The sequence below is a fragment of the Rhagoletis pomonella genome, unplaced genomic scaffold (assembly GCF_013731165.1).
Source record: "Rhagoletis pomonella isolate Grant_MI unplaced genomic scaffold, Rhpom_1.0 Rhpom_scaffold_00005, whole genome shotgun sequence".
Classification (NCBI taxonomy): Eukaryota; Metazoa; Arthropoda; class Insecta; order Diptera; family Tephritidae; genus Rhagoletis; species Rhagoletis pomonella.
The window spans coordinates 82,335,903-82,353,902 of record NW_023458559.1 but is presented as its reverse complement, the minus strand read 5'-3'; the positions used below and the strand labels follow the sequence as shown (position 1 = coordinate 82,353,902).

Below are 18,000 nucleotides of genomic sequence, written 5' to 3'. Positions count from 1 at the left end.
GAAATTTCTCAATTTGACAGTCTTTTGCATTGCCCGGTCTGACACGCTCTTAAGACGGCAATGTAACCTCTGCTATTCCCGCGCTTAAAATAAAGAATGGCGCTTTTAGAAATAATGCCATGAACCAACTAAACAGATCACGTAGCACGGCAACCGCGTATTTGTAATTGCATTTGAGAAAAAATAAAAAATAATAGTTGATAACGTCATTTTTTAATCGGTTGTTTCATTCATATTGCGAAAAAAATACTTTTTTCTCGCACACTGTCCTGGGTGATCCTTATTTGTTCGTTCATGAAATAATGCTGTCAATTTTTGTTCCCCTTGAACTAATACGTGCAAATGTCAAAAGCCTTTCCTAGCGCTGGAATATGCTATCAATGAAACGATAGTGGCGATAGTACTAAAACCATCGATAGTTATTTCAAGTGACCAGACTATCGATAGTATCGTCGATAGTTTGACAGCTCTACCTTGAACTTTCGTTTAGTTTTCGTAATCGAAAATTGTTCGTTCTTGTTGTATGAAAACAATAATTTTAAAATTCAGTGCATTCGCGATAACTCGAACTAATGAAAACCAGACTTGTCCGGGTTAACGAATTGTTCGAGTTTTCAAATGTTATGTATTTTTATACCAGAGTGCACTATGTTCACATAACGGTTGTTTGTAACAGCCTAAAGGAATTGAGATAAATATATGTACGTAGACAAATGTACACAAGAATGAGGAGAGACATCGATTAAGCCCTTACTGTCTGTCCGTCAGTCAGTTCGTAGTAAGGCGCCTTTAAATGAAAATTTACGCATCTATCAGCAACAGTGTAAGCATCGGCAGTTGTACAGCTACTAGCTAGAGTAAGACTCTAATAGTGATGTGGACATGTTAACAAATAGTTTCTAATATGTTTTCGCATAGGAAATGAAAAAAAAACAACAACATTTTGTTCGAGGCTTAGAGCAATCATATATTTTTCGAGTTTTAAAGTAGTCAGTGGAGTAAAAAAAATATTCAAGTTTCCGAACGTTCGAGTTACCGCGAGTGCACTGTATTTATTCAAACTGAACATTTGAAAAATTGCAGAGGAGCGTACTACTATTTGTTAGCTTTCAGAAGGTCAGACGCACCATTATAACATGAATTAAAAAAAAAATATTTGTGAAAATATAAATAATTGCTAAATTTAATTTTTCTTTTTTTTTGTTTGGATTTTAGCAACTATAAAAAAGCATCTATGAACGGGAGCGTATTAAACAAACAATCGAATCAGAAAATTTCCCGGAAATCATCAGAAAATTTATCCATTTTACTACAGTTTTCGGTGCTTTTCTAGATATACATATGTTTCGTATACACACTTTAGTGGAAAAACACGACGAAAAATAGAATCAGAAAACGGATAAAATATCCAATTTTTATACGGAATTTTTTTCATTTCCGAATACGTGACCGAATATTTTGCTGACTGGGTTTGATTGAAAATTCACATTCAGGGACAATTGAATTGAAAGCTTATCAGATCTTGATTACAAATTAGCGAATACAAAAGTGGGTAATACAGGGAGGCGCCAAAATAATGTATTTTATGAACATACCATAGGTACGTGAACATAGACGTATATACACATTGACATACATACATACATGCAAACATACTTATTAATCATTGTCATACTTATGTGAATATCCACACATAACAGACATCCGGAAGGGTAACCACTTGTTGGATATATGCACTGTCGAACAAGCATAAGCGAGGAATTCTTTCACAGAAGCTTTATGAAGTACAAATATATCTATATGCAGGATTCAACTCATCTTCAAATACATATATGTACAGATATTAAAAAGCAAAATTTATACAGCGATGCGAAGTTTCTATTGCTAATAAACTGAGGTTAAAGTTGTTGGTAAAGTGAACTATTGATTAATTCTGAATTAATTCAAAGTGATTATTACGGTTCGTTTTGGCAAACGAGGACAAGACGATGTACCTTCTGTCAACTGTTGACAGAAGTAATTTCAGCATGAATACCGATAATAATATCAGCCACGAAATTCAACGCAGAATGACCCTTGCCAACAAGTGCCACTGTGGATTGCGCCGGCAAGAAACAAAAAAAAAGTCTCAGTTCGGGTGGAGCCGAACATTTAATACCCGGCGCAAGTATTAAATCTAGTTTTTCACCTTTCTGAAAACTACCGTTACATGGTAAGAAGAGTGGTTTTACCCCTATTTTTAACAATTTCGATAGTATGTTCAGTTATACTTAATGAGATTAACTTATAAACATAGTTAGATGTGGGCGGTATCACGCCCACTTTCCAAAATTCTATAACAATGTTACTTCTTTTCAATGGATTGTTGTTAGTATGAATTTTGAGTAAATTAGCGTCCTTAAATTTCGAAATATCGATGTTTCAAGAATTTCTGAAATTTACCGTTATACGAAAAGTGGGAGTAATTTTAGTCCGATTTCAAAAGTTTTTTAACGTTTTGCTTTTATGTAGTAAGCGAAATAAACTTAGCAAGTTTGGTACAAATTGATCGAATGGTTATCGAGATATTCATATGTATGTACCTGGTCATAAGTGGGCGGTGCCACGACCATTTTTCAAAATTTTATCATAAATGTGTTTTTTGTTAAAGAGTTATTGCAAACAGTAATTTTGAATAAATTAGCTTTTGCATTTACTGATTTATCGAAGATTTCGCATTTCTCTAAATTACCGTTATATGGGATGTGGGCGTGGTTATTGTCCGATTTTAAGAATTTTCAGCCGTTTGCTATGTTGTACCAAGGCGAACAACTGTGCCAAGTTTGGGAGACATTGGTGTAGCGGCTACCAAGATATACACATGTAATCATGAGTGGGCGTGGCTATGCCCATTTCCAAAAAAGTATAATATTCTTATTTTACGTGTAAGAAGCATTGTAAATATAAATTTTCAGTGAATAAGCTTCCGTAGTTACTAAAATATCGCAGTTTTCGTATTTCTGAAAACTAGCATTATATGGAAAGTGGGCGTGGTTACGGTCCGATTTCGCCCATTTTCAATACCAACCTACCATGGGTAAATACCAAATTTCGTTGAGATATCTCAATTTCAGCTCGAATTATCGTGTACACGGAGGGACGGACAGACAGGCATGGCTTAATCGACTTCTCTTTTGATTCTGATCATTTTAGTATACATTTGTCTATATCTATCTCGATTCGTGTTGGCTGTTACAAACAACCGTTTGGTGAACAAAATTATAAAACCCTTGAGCGCAAGTGCGCTCGGGTATAAAAACTGCACTCAATAAGTCACTCATCAATGACGACATTCGATGAGGCAGCTGTTGGAGTGTTCGAGAGAAAGATATTGCGGAAAATGTCGTACCAGAGTATTTCTGCCATAAAACAGACTCTCATAAAAAACTTTAGACATTTTCTGGAAACTAATAATAAGCATTACTAGTTTTCGAAGGAATAACTTTCCCACTTTTCCGTCTTAATTGTAATTTGAATGTGACGGACAAAATTAAATAAACTTATAAGTTCTTTGAGCTTTCTAAACACTTTCGTTTGTTATTGACATAAATAAAGTCTAAGAAAGTATATGTAATAAAATTTTCGTCACCTCAGCTTTTTATAAATATTTTTATTTTGTAATTTTTTTTCAATGCCTTTAATGTCATTGTATCTTTTGCAACTTCATACTCCCGCGTTCGAAGTGTTTTAAAACCAATTTTTAAATAAGACCTAACTTATTTATTCATTCGAAATTCAGGTTTCTGTAACCTCATACTTTTGTGTGAATGCGTCATATTTTTAAATTGAATAACACATGTATGCATGCATACATATGTACATACATATGTATGTATGTATGTCAGTACTTGTTCAGATGCGTATTTTTCGTTGCTTAATTGATATGTGTACGTATCATATGAACATATGTACATACATACATACATATTAATCTATGTTTGTGGTGACAAAATTCCCTTATTGAAAAGTGCGCGGTTATTTAATAACTAAGCTATACTTGAATGATGAATAATAGGATCCAAGATACCAATTTATCTGCGCCTGGGTCGGAGAATCAAGTTTTTTTTGGCCGCTTTTTACATAGAACTAACACAAATATACTTATATATGTAGATAAATACGTATGTACATATACCTCGCTTTCCTTGAGCGCATTTCGCCCCTCAAGAAGCGGGTTCGTTTTAATCTAATTTCGAAGGCTGACCAACTTTAAAGAAAAGGAATGAAAATGAAGAAAACAGTTTATATTTTATACGACCTCTTGTCTAATAACACGAAAAATCCGATATTAAAGCAGATAATTCCAGATATCATATAGCTAAATAAGGCCAATCAGGCACTCTCTTAAAACAAGAAAAATGCGAAGATTGAGGAGTTTTTTGGATCCATCGAAAGAATTTTGGACATACATACATACATATGTATGTACACACAAATTAGGAGATCCATTGCGAAGGAAGCTTCTAGTTGTAGTGACACTGCAACAAAATTAAGGTGTTGGGTATTTTTTCGGCTGGAAAACTTTTGTCTTGAAGACTCCAGAAGATTAAAAATAAATTTAATGATTTACAAAAAGGGGAATGTTTTTATTATCGAAGTGAATCAAAATACAGGCAGATTATTAACAAAAAGTCCAATCAAGCAATACACTATAGACAATATAGAATACTAACGCCTTCTTCTTTTTAACCGACTTCCAAAAAAGGAGGAGGTTATCAGTTCGTCGGAATCTTTTTTTTTTTTTTTTATGTATGTTACCGCATAACTTTGCACCACGTCAACCGATTTCAATAATTCTTTTTGCAACGGAAAGGTAGTGTCTCAGAGGTGGCCCCATACTAATTTGGTTTAGATCCGATCATTGGATCATGAAATATATAGATATATATATATTTTTTTTAAGTCGGTTTTTTTTTTTGCTAAAAATTACTTGTTTTTATCTAATGTCTTTAAAATGGCATACTCTTCAGAACGATTTCAAATGAAGGAAAGAAGCTATTCATATGAATATAAACTCCGACTGAGATTATTGCAGTAGTGTTGTCCAAAAAAGCCGATCTGCATAATTTGATAACTGCGCAAATATATGAACAAGAATGCAAGACATACATATGCATGTACATCAGCTTGTAAGTAAATGTAAAATGAACAATTGTAAGAAATATCCAAAAAGTTATTTTGTAAGCGCTGTCTATGTGGGCATGGTAGGGTAAAAAGGTTCAGCTATTAGAATCGAATTTAAATTAATAGTTATTAAAAGCAGAATAATCTTCATGTTGCAACAACTTCAGTAAAAAAAAAATAATTTCAAAAATCAGAAACCATACAATGACACAATTAATAAATCCGGATGCATTTAAGCGCGTATGAACATGCATATGTATGTACGTACATATCTGTGCCGTTCAATTAATGTAGCCTAAGTCGGAGTAGGCCCTTTTCGCTTTAAAGCGACATTTCATTGGGTTCCCAAATAATACTTTAATGTTTAACCATAGCCATAGGTGCACCTTAAGATGCCCTTTTAAAAGAAGCTTAACAAAAATATAAAAATGTTCAATGGAAACTGATGATACTAGCGTTAAGACTTATTATTCAATACCCCTATCTGCAGTTTTACTGGTAACGAGTTTATGATATAAAAATCCACCTCTGACTAAACTGCCATCGTTGGTATTAATGTAAACCATTTATATAGTTTGTAATTGTAATTTATTATTTGATTTTAAACTTATAATTGATATCAGTGATGACAGTTAAATCACAGATGGGTTGGGTTCCAATATAAGAAACTACATAGATTTTATGAAAATTACAGATAAGGGTATTGAATATGCCTAAGCCCTTGATAGCCATTCAGCACTGCAGTATTTAATATTAAAAATTCCAGCATTCGTATACGCCATAATTTTATGTTGCGAAAGTAACAAATTCGAAAGGAAATTAAAAGTTATTTTCGATGAATCAATATACATATATATAATAGCTCAGTCAAACGACGCGGTTAAGGCGATCTGAAGCACTTAAAGAATTAAGTTATACATCAAATTAAAGTGCAAGCTGCAGTTGACCATGTTTGTCACAAAAGTAAAACGTGGCAGAAAAGTCGATTTTGAGCAGTGCAATATGTTGAAAAATATTAGCCAAGTTTTCGTGGTTCGTATTATTCATAGTTTTGAAATATATTTTACGAAAACAAAAAAATAAAAATTAAACACCTAGGATATCACTGACAAATTTAAAGGACCCTGGATGATGGTAAAACTCAAAACTTTAAACATTTTTTGATGTGATTTTTGAAATGAACGATCGAAATTAGCCGGTATACATACTTATGCATTTTAATATTTTTAGAATCAGTGGTTGCATTTTTGATGCATTTTAATATTTTTATAATCAGTGGTTGAATTTTTGTACTGAATAGATTAAGAAAACTTTAGTTTAAAATATACGAATTTTTATGAGACCGAAAAACGCAAAAGTAAGCGCAAATGAGAGCACCAATTTAAGGAAATCACTAAATTTTTTTCCCACGGGAGGGTGGGGCGTATGATGAACATGGACTTAGGGCCGGTTGTTCAATGTCTGGTTATCACTACTTGCCGGTTAGACATCATTATCGACAATTTCGACATCATGCGTATAACATGTGATCGATAAAGCAGTCGTTGAATCTAACCGGAGCTTCTACCTCCGATTTGTGCTAATCAGACATTGAACAACCGGCCCTTAGTCGAACAAAAAATATTTACATGCATACACAGGTGAGGAAAACCCACGTACTGTTATAAATGAAGCATATGTTAGAGAATTTGTTGTTAATCCGTTAAGTATGATTCGTTTAAAAATTTTTACATATGTTTGAATAATAAGGGTAGGTATTTCTGAAATATTTCGAGGGGAGGGAGGCGCATGATGAACATACAAATGTTCAGTTGAACTTTTGAAACAAAGCGTTTTTTCGAGAGGTGGGGAGGGCCTACAAATATTTAGTTGAACTTTTGAAACCAATTTTTTTTAGCCGACTTCAAAAAAAGGAGAAGGTTATCAATTTGTCGCAACATTTTTTTTTTATGTGAAGTAAGCATAACTTTGGACCTTGCCAACCGATTTAAATAATTCTTTTTCTATCGGAGAGGTGGTGTCTCAACTAATTTGGTTTAGATCCGATAATTTAATCATGAAGAAATTAACGGTACTATTAAATTTTTAATATTAAAGTTGAAGTCGGTTTTGTTTTTTGCTTAAAAGTTATTTTATTACTTATTTTAAAGACAATCTTACTTAAATTAATAAACCTAAGTACATCGATGTTTGGTCTCTTTCGACATATGGTATGATGGGGAATCGTGCAAAATATGTAAGCAAATACAGCCCGATTTCTTTTCCATTTAGGCTTATCGCCAAAAAAAAGGGAAAATGGCATGGCGGCGTGGTGAAGTGCAGCTACAAAGTATTTAAGTTAGAAAAAAACAATTACCCTCTCTTCAACATAATGAACTCTTAACATTGGAGTAAAAAAAAACTCAGACATGCTTTGTTCAGAGAAAATAGCCAACATGATATCCTCTTTCTGAAATATACCGTTGCAAAAATGCTGTTTGGACGATGTAGTTATTCAAAAAATACTGCATTAAAAAACTTTCTATCCTTTGGTCGTTGCATTCGAGAGGCATTGCACTGAGTCCTTCCGGGTCTGTGACTATGTACTAGGTTTCGGTGACCGCCTTGATTTTACTTTCTACTTAAATTTTCTAAATAAAGAAAATATTAAATTCAAACGACCAGCATTTTTTTTTTTTTTAATGGCTGTCCGATGGGCAAACTAGTAATTCGAGTCTCAGTCGAATTAGGACGATAAGGTGGTCACAGCAGTATTTTAGTAGGACCCTTTTATTAATTCTAAGGACAAATAAAAGTAACATTTTATAATATAGTGCCTCGCTTAATTTTCTTTATCAACGTTAAAGGCCTTATCTGCACAGTTTTAACCCTTCCAAATATTTATTTAAAAATCTAGTTTTTAAATTTCCTATCCGAAAAAATAGCAACAACAGTTCGCTATAGCAGTTTTAGGCTTATCATTTCAGTTTATTCTGTTATCAGTGTTACGCGTTTATCATTTAGCAATGTTTAAAAATACTTAAAAGAGCCATCGATCAGAAAGCCTTCCTTTTAAGCAACTTTTTTTTTTTGTTAAAATTTCATTGTTAGTCAATTATCAGATGGTATTCGGTAATTATCAGTCAATTTATAATTAAATATCTCAAACAATAAAAAGTTCCTTAGCGGCCTTAAAATGGGTTTCAACGTTGACGTCGCAACTGTTTCCTATTTGTTTTTAAAGCGTGTCAAGATATGTTACATGCATAAATCATGCATACATACATATGTATGTATGTGTATGCATGAAAGTACTTGTATGCACTTAGATTAGCGTATACTAGAATTTCCTAACGCCAGCTCGTTTTTTAATGCCACATAGAAATTTTAGTTTAAATAATTTTAAGGAACAAATGTATACATTTTATATATGCACATATCTACATAAAATTTGTATTCTTGCTTCCATGTGCTCAGTTTTATCTTATGCCATTTCCAGCGTATTGCTTTTCATAATCTTATCAAAGCGACAGATAAATATGCCAAGTTGTGATTACATTAAATAACAGCAACCCATTCAAGTTGCAGTTGGTTCTTCAAGAAAGGAATTACAGATAAGAGTTTTATTACATTGTGAAAGTGTATTTTACTTGATTTTACTTCAGAGAATAATTAGTTGAATTTATTCAAAAGCAAAATGAAAAGTTTGAGTAATTACGTAAGTAAATTTATTGCAGTGCGTGTGCTACCACCTGATGAATACGGCCTTTTGTATCGCAACGCAGTCAGATAACATGCCCTTTTATTTGATATTCAATTAGACTGTACAATTTTTAACACAAATACAAAACTATGTCAAAACTTCTCTCCAGATAAATGCTTTCACTCTAATTGGCTTAGATATGATAGAATAGATATAGGCAGACCTTAGCCCATTTAATTACTCACATACACATTTTGAAAAACATAATTGGCTGGAGAGTTTTAACAACGACATGCCATCTAATTGTGGCCAATTTTCGGTTCAATCGACACCACATTTCGTTTATCATAAAGCGTACTCACATATGTATGGGTAAATATAGTATGTATGTACATATGTACATAGAAATATATCGCGCGTTTAATAATAAAGGGAATTAATTTAAAATTTACATTTTTTAGATTTTTGATCATTCAATTAATAAGCTCGATAAGAAGAATATGTTCAGCCTAACATCCCAGTGGGAAAAGTAGTAATGCGTTCCATGCGTGATAAATTCAATTAATAAGCTCGATAAGAAGAATATGTTCAGCCTAACATCCCAGTGGGAAAAGTAGTAATGCATTCCATGCGTGATAAATAATCAAATGTATTTCTTAAGAGTTTTACATCCAATTAATATTTAATATGTAATCAGCATTCTAATTTATTCAAAAAGTCCGAAAAATTTCATATTAAATCACACTCATTTCTCGATACTAGGGAATGCAAAACTGAATGCCCCACTTTTTTTAGGACATCGCCCTGGGGGGAGGGGGGGTGGAAATGCATTTTCGAATGTGAAAATTGTTGTTTTACTGATTAATTTTTTTCGATTACACGGTTAAAAATTGCGGTTTTAATTTTAAACAATTTGGACTACATATATGACCAAACTAAATTTAGTTTCAAATACAAACCTTCCAAGTTTAAAAAAAAAGAGAGCACATATGTTGGGTTTAGAATTTAACAGTTTGGTTTAAATTTTAAACCCAAACATTTTCTCTATCGTTTGCTTCACGTTACACTTCACGAAAGCTTTTTCATAATTAAGAATAAAAAAAAAAAATCTTAAATTTCTTGTTCCGTCTAATGGGGATTGAACCCGGACAGCCTTGGTAGCATACAACCAATTGTATCAAGCATCTTTGCAGACTCAACTACAGCTATGCATGTAAATGTGCTTTCAAATATTGAGTTTGAATCAACACCACATTTCGCTGTGTTGATGCCGTCAGTTCATAAGATTTGCTCTCTCTCTCTCTCTCTGAGACACCCTTATGCCTGTTGGCATATTGAGGCAAACATTTTCTATTTCGGTTTAGATTTTAAACAAAATTTTCTATATATGAAACCTATAAACTAGAATTAAAACATTTTGGTTTGATTTTTAAACAAATAGGGCCTGTATTTGAAACTACGAACTTTTTTCTTTTAATTTTAAACCACTCATAGCAGAACATCATTTTCTCAGCTGCTTGGACTAAAATTTAAACCATAATATATTAACAATTGCTAAAAACTATTGACTGGTCTAAAAAGTAGACTAGAAAAGATTAAAACAGGCAGCAGTCATAGCTCGGTTTAAAAATTAAACCCAAATTTTTGACCGTGTACTATACATTACATTTTCCCACTGGGATACGACTGAACTTCCCAAAATGGCGAAGATATGTATCTTTCCATCTATCTTTTTGTATACAAACTGTATGAATTAATCAAACTTTTATTGAGTAACGCTAAGAAAAAAGTAACATAGTTCTTCAAACAGGGACTTTTCGATTTTTCCCTGTTAGCGGTTTCAAATTTTTGAATAGCAAAATTATTTTTTAAACACATTTGAACTGAAATTAGTTTGAACGATTGATAAGAAATTCGACTGAACTGAACACTTGAAAACATACTTACATACATGTTCTGGCTGTACGTGAGTGCGTACATACATACATATGTATATCTTATTTAATTTTTTTTCTTAATTATGAATAATCATTTATGAAGTTCAGAATGAAAGAGTATCAAACTTGAATTTTTCTAAACAAAAATAGGTTTAAAATATATAGAATAGCGATTGACGCCAGATTACTAAATATACTTTGAATATATGAGCAAACTATTATATGTACATATGTGTTTTTGTTGGAAACAAACACGATATGGTTTGCTTTTTTTCTCAGTGTACATTTACATGAACTTGTCCACACATGTGGGTAAATTAAAAAGTCGAAATTTTGTTCTACTGTACTTTAATTTCGGTATCTACTATTGCCGAATATGCTAGGCAAGAGTACGTTTGTATTGCTACGAAATATCTAGAAAAAAAAAATTATTAACTCCTAACATAATACTACATAAATACAGCATTCGTACAAATTTATGTAACTATTTATGTATATATGTACATACTTACATATGTACATACCGATGCTTGCATTTGTAAATGAGAACATACATATGTATTTATGGATGTATGAAAATCCATTGCAAGGTTTAAACCAATATAAATGAATAGGCGGCTTGAATAACTTTCGCGCTTCAACTTATACAAATGAAGCGCCAATAAATCAATATATATGTACATACACACACACACATGCATACATATGTATGTACGAGCGTATATGAAAGCATTCTAGGCATTTACAAACTTAAAACCATAAGTAGTATTCAAAATTTATTTTGAGTACGTAAATGAACATCGTTATTTGAGTATCAACAATTTTTGTGTGCCTCTTTTTTAAGAAAGTGTATTTACAGTAAAAACCAGTTTTGCGAATAAGTGTCGCAAAATTAAACTTCTACAGACCCTACAATCAATCAGCATGATAAACAGTTATTCGGAGTACAATCATGCATAAAAATATTCACATTATTTGTATATTCATACACATACATACATGCATATATTTAAGTAAAAAATATGTACATAAATATGTACGTAAACAGATACATGTACTGTACCCGACTTCTTTACTCAAATGCAGATTTCGTTCACATTTTTTTTTAACTCACCTTTGTTTTTCTGCGCGTTATGACATTGAAGACCGGCATTTTAGCAGTTTTGTGAATTTTTTTGGGGGGTGGGGTTGTTCTGCTGCGTTTTTTCGACAGTTTGACGGACTTGTATTATTAACCGACGTAAAGAAATTTTATATTTAAGGTATGTACTTATATGTACGAGTACGTACTTATGACAGTTTGTTAAACGCCAGCCTGCTTTTGTTAATTGCTTTCTGTTGATTCACACACAACACAATTCCTTAGCAATTAATTTGCTCGCTGTTACGTATTGCTCTATACCTTTGATGCAGTGTGATGCAGTGTGCGAATGTTAAGAAATATTTGTGAGAGTTGCAAATAGTAGTTGTTTACTCTTAAGTGAATTTTCAATATTAATTTGCTACACTTGTTTCAATATGCAAACAAGTGCACAATTTCAATGTATACTTATAATATCTTGATGCAAGTTGTTCAATACTGTCGTATAATGAGATCCGATTTGAATGTGTAATTGTGTAAGCAATTAAGTACCGGTTATGTGGTCGAATTTTTATTTATTATATTTTAATTTATTGTTTAAAGCAATTACGTTTTGTAGCTTTTTGGCCAGTTTTAAAGGCTGATTTTTTTGTTGTATCTTTTAAGGTTCAATAACTTTGCATTAGAATAATGATGGACACTCTCACTGATATATATACATATGTATGTATGTATATAGATTTATTCAGCTTGACTCCGATGTATTCAAGGCACGACAGGATACGATTTTTCATAACTTTCCGTTGGAGTTACATTAACATTCAATAAGTGATTAACCCAATTCTCGCCTTTTAATTACATTAAGAATGGATGATTTCTTGATTTACTTAATTCCACCTTGTTCGACGGTATTACTGGCACTTGTGTTGCATTGTAATGAAGGCAGTTTTTTATTTTTTCGTTTATTTTTATATTGAATAAACTCTTTCAGTAACTATTTTTTTTTACCTTATTTCAATTTTTTTAACTACTGTATTTTATTTTGATCTTCTTTGGTTTTAAAGTTGAAATAAAATATTTTAAGTTAAGGGCCAACCGAATCGAAGGTTATTAATTGTTATGTATTATCGTAATCTGTACCCCAATCGGAGCAAAGCAGTTAAGTAGAAGTTCGAATTCCTACTGAGTAATCAAGTTCGTTGGGGCTGACAATGAGCGAAGCGCTTCTTATCTCTGCTAGTTAGTATACGATCGTGGTGACTTAGTGTTTGAATCGTTTCCACCGCTCGATTCATTTTCATTTCGTTTCGTTTGAGTGGTGTGTTTGCTCTTAACTGTGGTTAGTAACTTCAATCCCGACATATCAAACACCGAACTCTATGCGATCAAAACTCGTGTTGCAACTTTATGTGTTTATTTGGTTTTATTATTCAATACTTTTAGCACATTTTAACATTTTAATTAGGACGAAATAAGTCGCCCAGAAAAAATGTTGCAGCAGCAAATTCAAGAAATGAATATGATTATGTATTGTCAGTAATAGACAAATTATGTATATAAATACGTACATATGTATGTATATAATACATGCTGATTGGATGTATTCTATGAGTAAGCGTCATCTTTGTTTAGCTCAGTGTGCTGTGTGTAAATCGATATGTATGTAGATCTTCATAGCTATAGCAATTCCGCCATTCATAGCAAAATCAAATGTCCTGCTTAATTATATTCGCAGTCATACCATAAGTATATGTGTTCATAGGTATGTACCTATTATCATTACTCTCTTCGTAAAGTGGAAAAATGCCGTTATGTTGGTTTGGACGTTAACTGCCGTTAGCTTCCGCGTATTCAACTCAAGAGTTATATATATATATTTTTAATTGTGTCAACGTGCTTCTGGATAACTAATCTTATTTGTTACAGATAAAGAGTATTATTGAACAATTTTGAAACTTTAACTGCAAAAAAGAAATACGGGACGTATAAAATATGAAAAAGTGAGTTCAGTCGAATATTTTATTTTAAAATAACGAAATATTGAGGGGTCAATACTCAACCCTAGTGGCGTTTGTTTACTCATTTCCAGTAAAATCCAGCAAAAGTTTTTACGAATTTTCATGTTTTGCCATTTTCGTACGCAAAAACTTGCAAAGTAGGGAAAATTGAGAGAGCGAAAAATGACAGTTGAAGTTGCATGTTTTTACTGGATTGTACTGGATACATTTTTACTTGTAAGAATTTGCCAGTGATCGCATGTTGCTGGATGAAATTTAAACTAATAAGGAAACTGTTTGTGGTTTTTTATTGTGGAATTTCTCAAAATAAACCTATTTAAATATAAAATATGTATATTGTTTTATTAGGAATTTGCTGCGAATAAACAACCAGCTGTTCATGAAACTTGCGAATTATTAGAAATAAAGTTACTGGAGAGTTGCTGGCAAGTTACTGGATTACTTTGTAAACAAACACAACTCCTTTTTCAAGCAGTTAATCTTCGTAGTAAAACTGAAGCTTCGTATAATACTTGACTCCTCTGAAACTTTGTGATTTCCGAGAATATTTTCTCAACCCGCAATGGTCAAAGGGGGTCGAGTGGACCCCAGCCCAACTTTTCGGCTATATATTTTATATAGAAACCATTTAAATTCGATTTGGTGACTTCACCGGTTATTACTAGAGTTTAATTAAATAATTTCAGGCCATTTGGAAAACCAGTGGGACATCAGTCGGTGTACACAGATCGATTAGTACGGACGTATTTTCGTCTAGGATCCTCTGGACCCCGCATGGCCATAATGTAGCAAAATCAAATAGTTAGTTTTGTTATTTATTTACTATGTATTTAAGTAATTAATTTAGCGTGCAAAGAACAGATTTCCCCCTTATTTTGTCTTGCACTTAAACTACATACCTAATAAAATAAAATATGGTTTTAATTGAATATGAAATTAACATGGCAACAATAAGGAATCCCTATGCAAATTTCTTCGTTTTTCGTCTGTCCCTTCGCTTAAAAATAATTCAGAATGACAAAGAAAATAAATAAATATTTGACACTTACACGATTGCTAGGGCATTACGATTCACATTTTTGCTACTTCTGCGAAGCTATTCCATTAACCTCAGAGTTCAGACAAATTTTATATCGCAACTTTAATATATGTAGAAGGGGCTTATATAACATCTCCATCCCTTTGAAGAGTAATTAAAATACGGAATGAAAACTGAACTTTTTCAGCTGGGAATTTCTTCAAAACTCTGTTTTTAAATAAATACCATAACTGATTTAATTTTAGTACCTGCTTTTAATTTTTATTGGGTTTTTATTGAAAACTTAATCTATAGACCTTTTTGGACAAAGCTCGAATTTGAAAGAAAATTAGTAAGGATATTTCTATATTAAGTTAACAATATGGCATATGTATTTTGATGACAACACTCATCAGGTTTGTTTTTTTTGCCGGGGCCGTTAATTTTAGTTCTTAAAGAAATGTTAATGCCAAAATAATTTTTATCAATCGAAAATACAATTTTTTGTCCCAAATGACAACGTGTTCGTACTTAATTGACGGCTTATGAGTATGTACATATCGCACACCTAGATCTACAGTGCGATCCACTCAAAACTAATTTTGGGCGAGTTTTTTGCATAAATCAACTCATAGCACTTACATACAATTATTGGAAATATTTTTTTCTTCATGATTATATAGTACATTGACTAAAAAACTACTGTTAGATCTGTTTTTGTATTAATTGCGTTTAATCTGTACGCACCACAAGCAGCTGAATTTCCCTCTATGAATTTTGAGTTAGCTCACTTTAGATCTAGGTGTGCGATATGTATGTAAGAAGCTTGAACATATAGAGGATAATTCATTACCTCAGTGTGGATTGGATTCCCGCTAAAGTGTAGAAATAAGTCTTTCGAGGAGATATAGCAATCTCCGAAATCAAAACTATAACTTCTGACTCTGTTGCTTTTTCCAATTTTTCCCAAAAACAAATACAAAGCTCACTGCTTATGCACATATCTATGCTTGGGAATCTGTTGATATACATACATACATATATAAATACATACGAACTTACATGCATATGTACATTTATGTATGCTTACATATATATGTACATATGGATATATTTTTTTAAAAGCTTTTATCTACTTATCACGGCCGTTTATGTCTTGTCAACTCCCCTGCTTACCTCCTATATTTGATTTAAAAATTTAATTTGAATTAATTTACATGTATGTGACAATTATAACCTTCAATAATAATACGCGGTTTTTATATAAGTGAAAAGTTATAAGCTCATACTATAACAAGGTTCAGTAGTATAGAATACGCGCCGGCACATGGTAACTGATTTTTTTTATTGCATGTGTTGGGAGTTAAATAAACAAAATGAATATTTGCTGCTTACACTTTTGCTAAGTGTTTGGCCAAGCTTCTCCTTGAATTTGTAGTAAGCGTCTTGATGTTGTTGCACACACAGAGGGACTTACGCCGTCTCCAAATGGTTAATAGATTTTATGAGAAGCTTTTTCCAGGCAGAAAAACAATCTGAGCGTGGCCATTTCCTGCAACCTTGGTAGCACTCAGATTCGTTGCCTGCTCCCAGCAAAATTTAAAGATGTTGCTTCTAACAGTGAGAGTCCTCCGCATGAATTAATAAATCTACGAACGCAATTCTGCCATGAAGAACTTCTCATAAAAAATTTGCTGTTCGGAGTCGGCGTGAAATTTAAGGGTTTCGCAAATTAAAACACGGCAAAATTAATATTAGTGTGGTTGGTACTGATCTGGAGTACATACCGATGAAAAAATTTCCTCGACAATTGTTTAAAATTTGGAATTAAAATAATTATTGCAATTGGGCTATTTTAAAACGATTCAAAGAATTGTAATATCAAAAAGCAAGTCATGAAAACGTGATTTTAAATTATGCACACTCATATAAGTATTTAGTACATATTTCAAGTTTTAAACAAATAAAAGAAACAAATGCAACTAAAGCGCAAAGACAGAATTTGTTCACTATAATGGTGTGATCTCATTGACATACATATTCATGTCAGCGATTAAGTGGCTGTGGAAACTTTTATCGCTATCTAGCTTAATAAATAATATTTTATTTTTTTTTTTATAAAATACTTGCATAACAATAACAATTATTATATAAACCATAAAACACAGCGCCAGCAGCAGAGGCTTTGGCCTGAGCAAATAATATATTTACATAAATAAACTTATGTATATCAAAGTTGATAACTCCGACTTTTGGCCGGCTTTTTGGGTTGGCATTATTTGGGTTTAGATATTCTATTTGATTTTGCAGCAGTGTGGCTTAGTTGTGAGAATGTGTTATTCGAAAACCCTTGAGGAAAGCTTCGAGACCTGAATCAATTTCCTGCGAGCAGTTCCACTTCGTCCCATCAAGTGTGACCACTAACAGCTCCTCCCAATTTAGCTTATGTAGCCCCGATCGTACTGAAAGTTATGTGGTGGTTAAGAATTTTCGAGCAATTTGTATCTAATGTTTCTTACTTTTGGTGAATATTCTTAGTAGATACACAGATGTCTGCATCTGTTGATATTTTTCTTTTAGTAGCATTTAGATAAAAGTTACCACTCTTCGTTTTCATGGGATTTTCCGTAATTCGAACTGAACATTTGAAAACACGTACCTGGGTGTGCAGCAGTGCGTTCTAAGTTACAGGAGGGTATAATTACCGTCTGACGAAACATATTAAAATGATAATACTTAGATAATGATAGACCTATTGTTTCTCATTTCATCTGTGAAGTGCAAAACGAATGCGTATTCGAACGAAAAACTTCAAACAAAAATCTATTTAAAGTAAACAAAATATGGCTTGGCGCAAAAAATGTAGTAAAAAGGGTTTTTATTAACAGCGGTCGCCCCTCGGCAGGCAATGGCAATCGTCCGAGTGTATTTCTGCCATGAAACACAGCTTCTCATAAAAATACAATCGACACTCGGAGTCGGCGTAAAGCTGTACGCCCCTCCCCTTTGTTTGACAACATCAAAGCGCACGCCACAAATCGGAGGAGAAGCTCGCCCAAGCACTAACATATGTATGTGTAAGCGGCAATCTATTATTATAT

The 18,000-nt window shown here is 32.7% G+C and overlaps 1 protein-coding gene across 2 annotated transcripts in view; it reads right to left on the bottom strand.

Annotated features, from left to right (window-relative positions):
* LOC118739708 (transcription factor EC-like) overlaps window positions 1-12,868 on the bottom strand; it is a 35,636-nt gene extending 22,768 nt beyond the window's left edge. For both annotated transcript variants that reach the window (XM_036471212.1, XM_036471213.1), the window contains exon 1: window positions 11,897-12,868. In XM_036471212.1, coding sequence (XP_036327105.1) covers window positions 11,897-11,935 — 39 coding nt within the window. In that variant the 5' untranslated portion in view covers window positions 11,936-12,868. The remainder of the gene's footprint in view (window positions 1-11,896) is intronic.
* Between the last annotated feature and the right edge of the window lie 5,132 nt (window positions 12,869-18,000).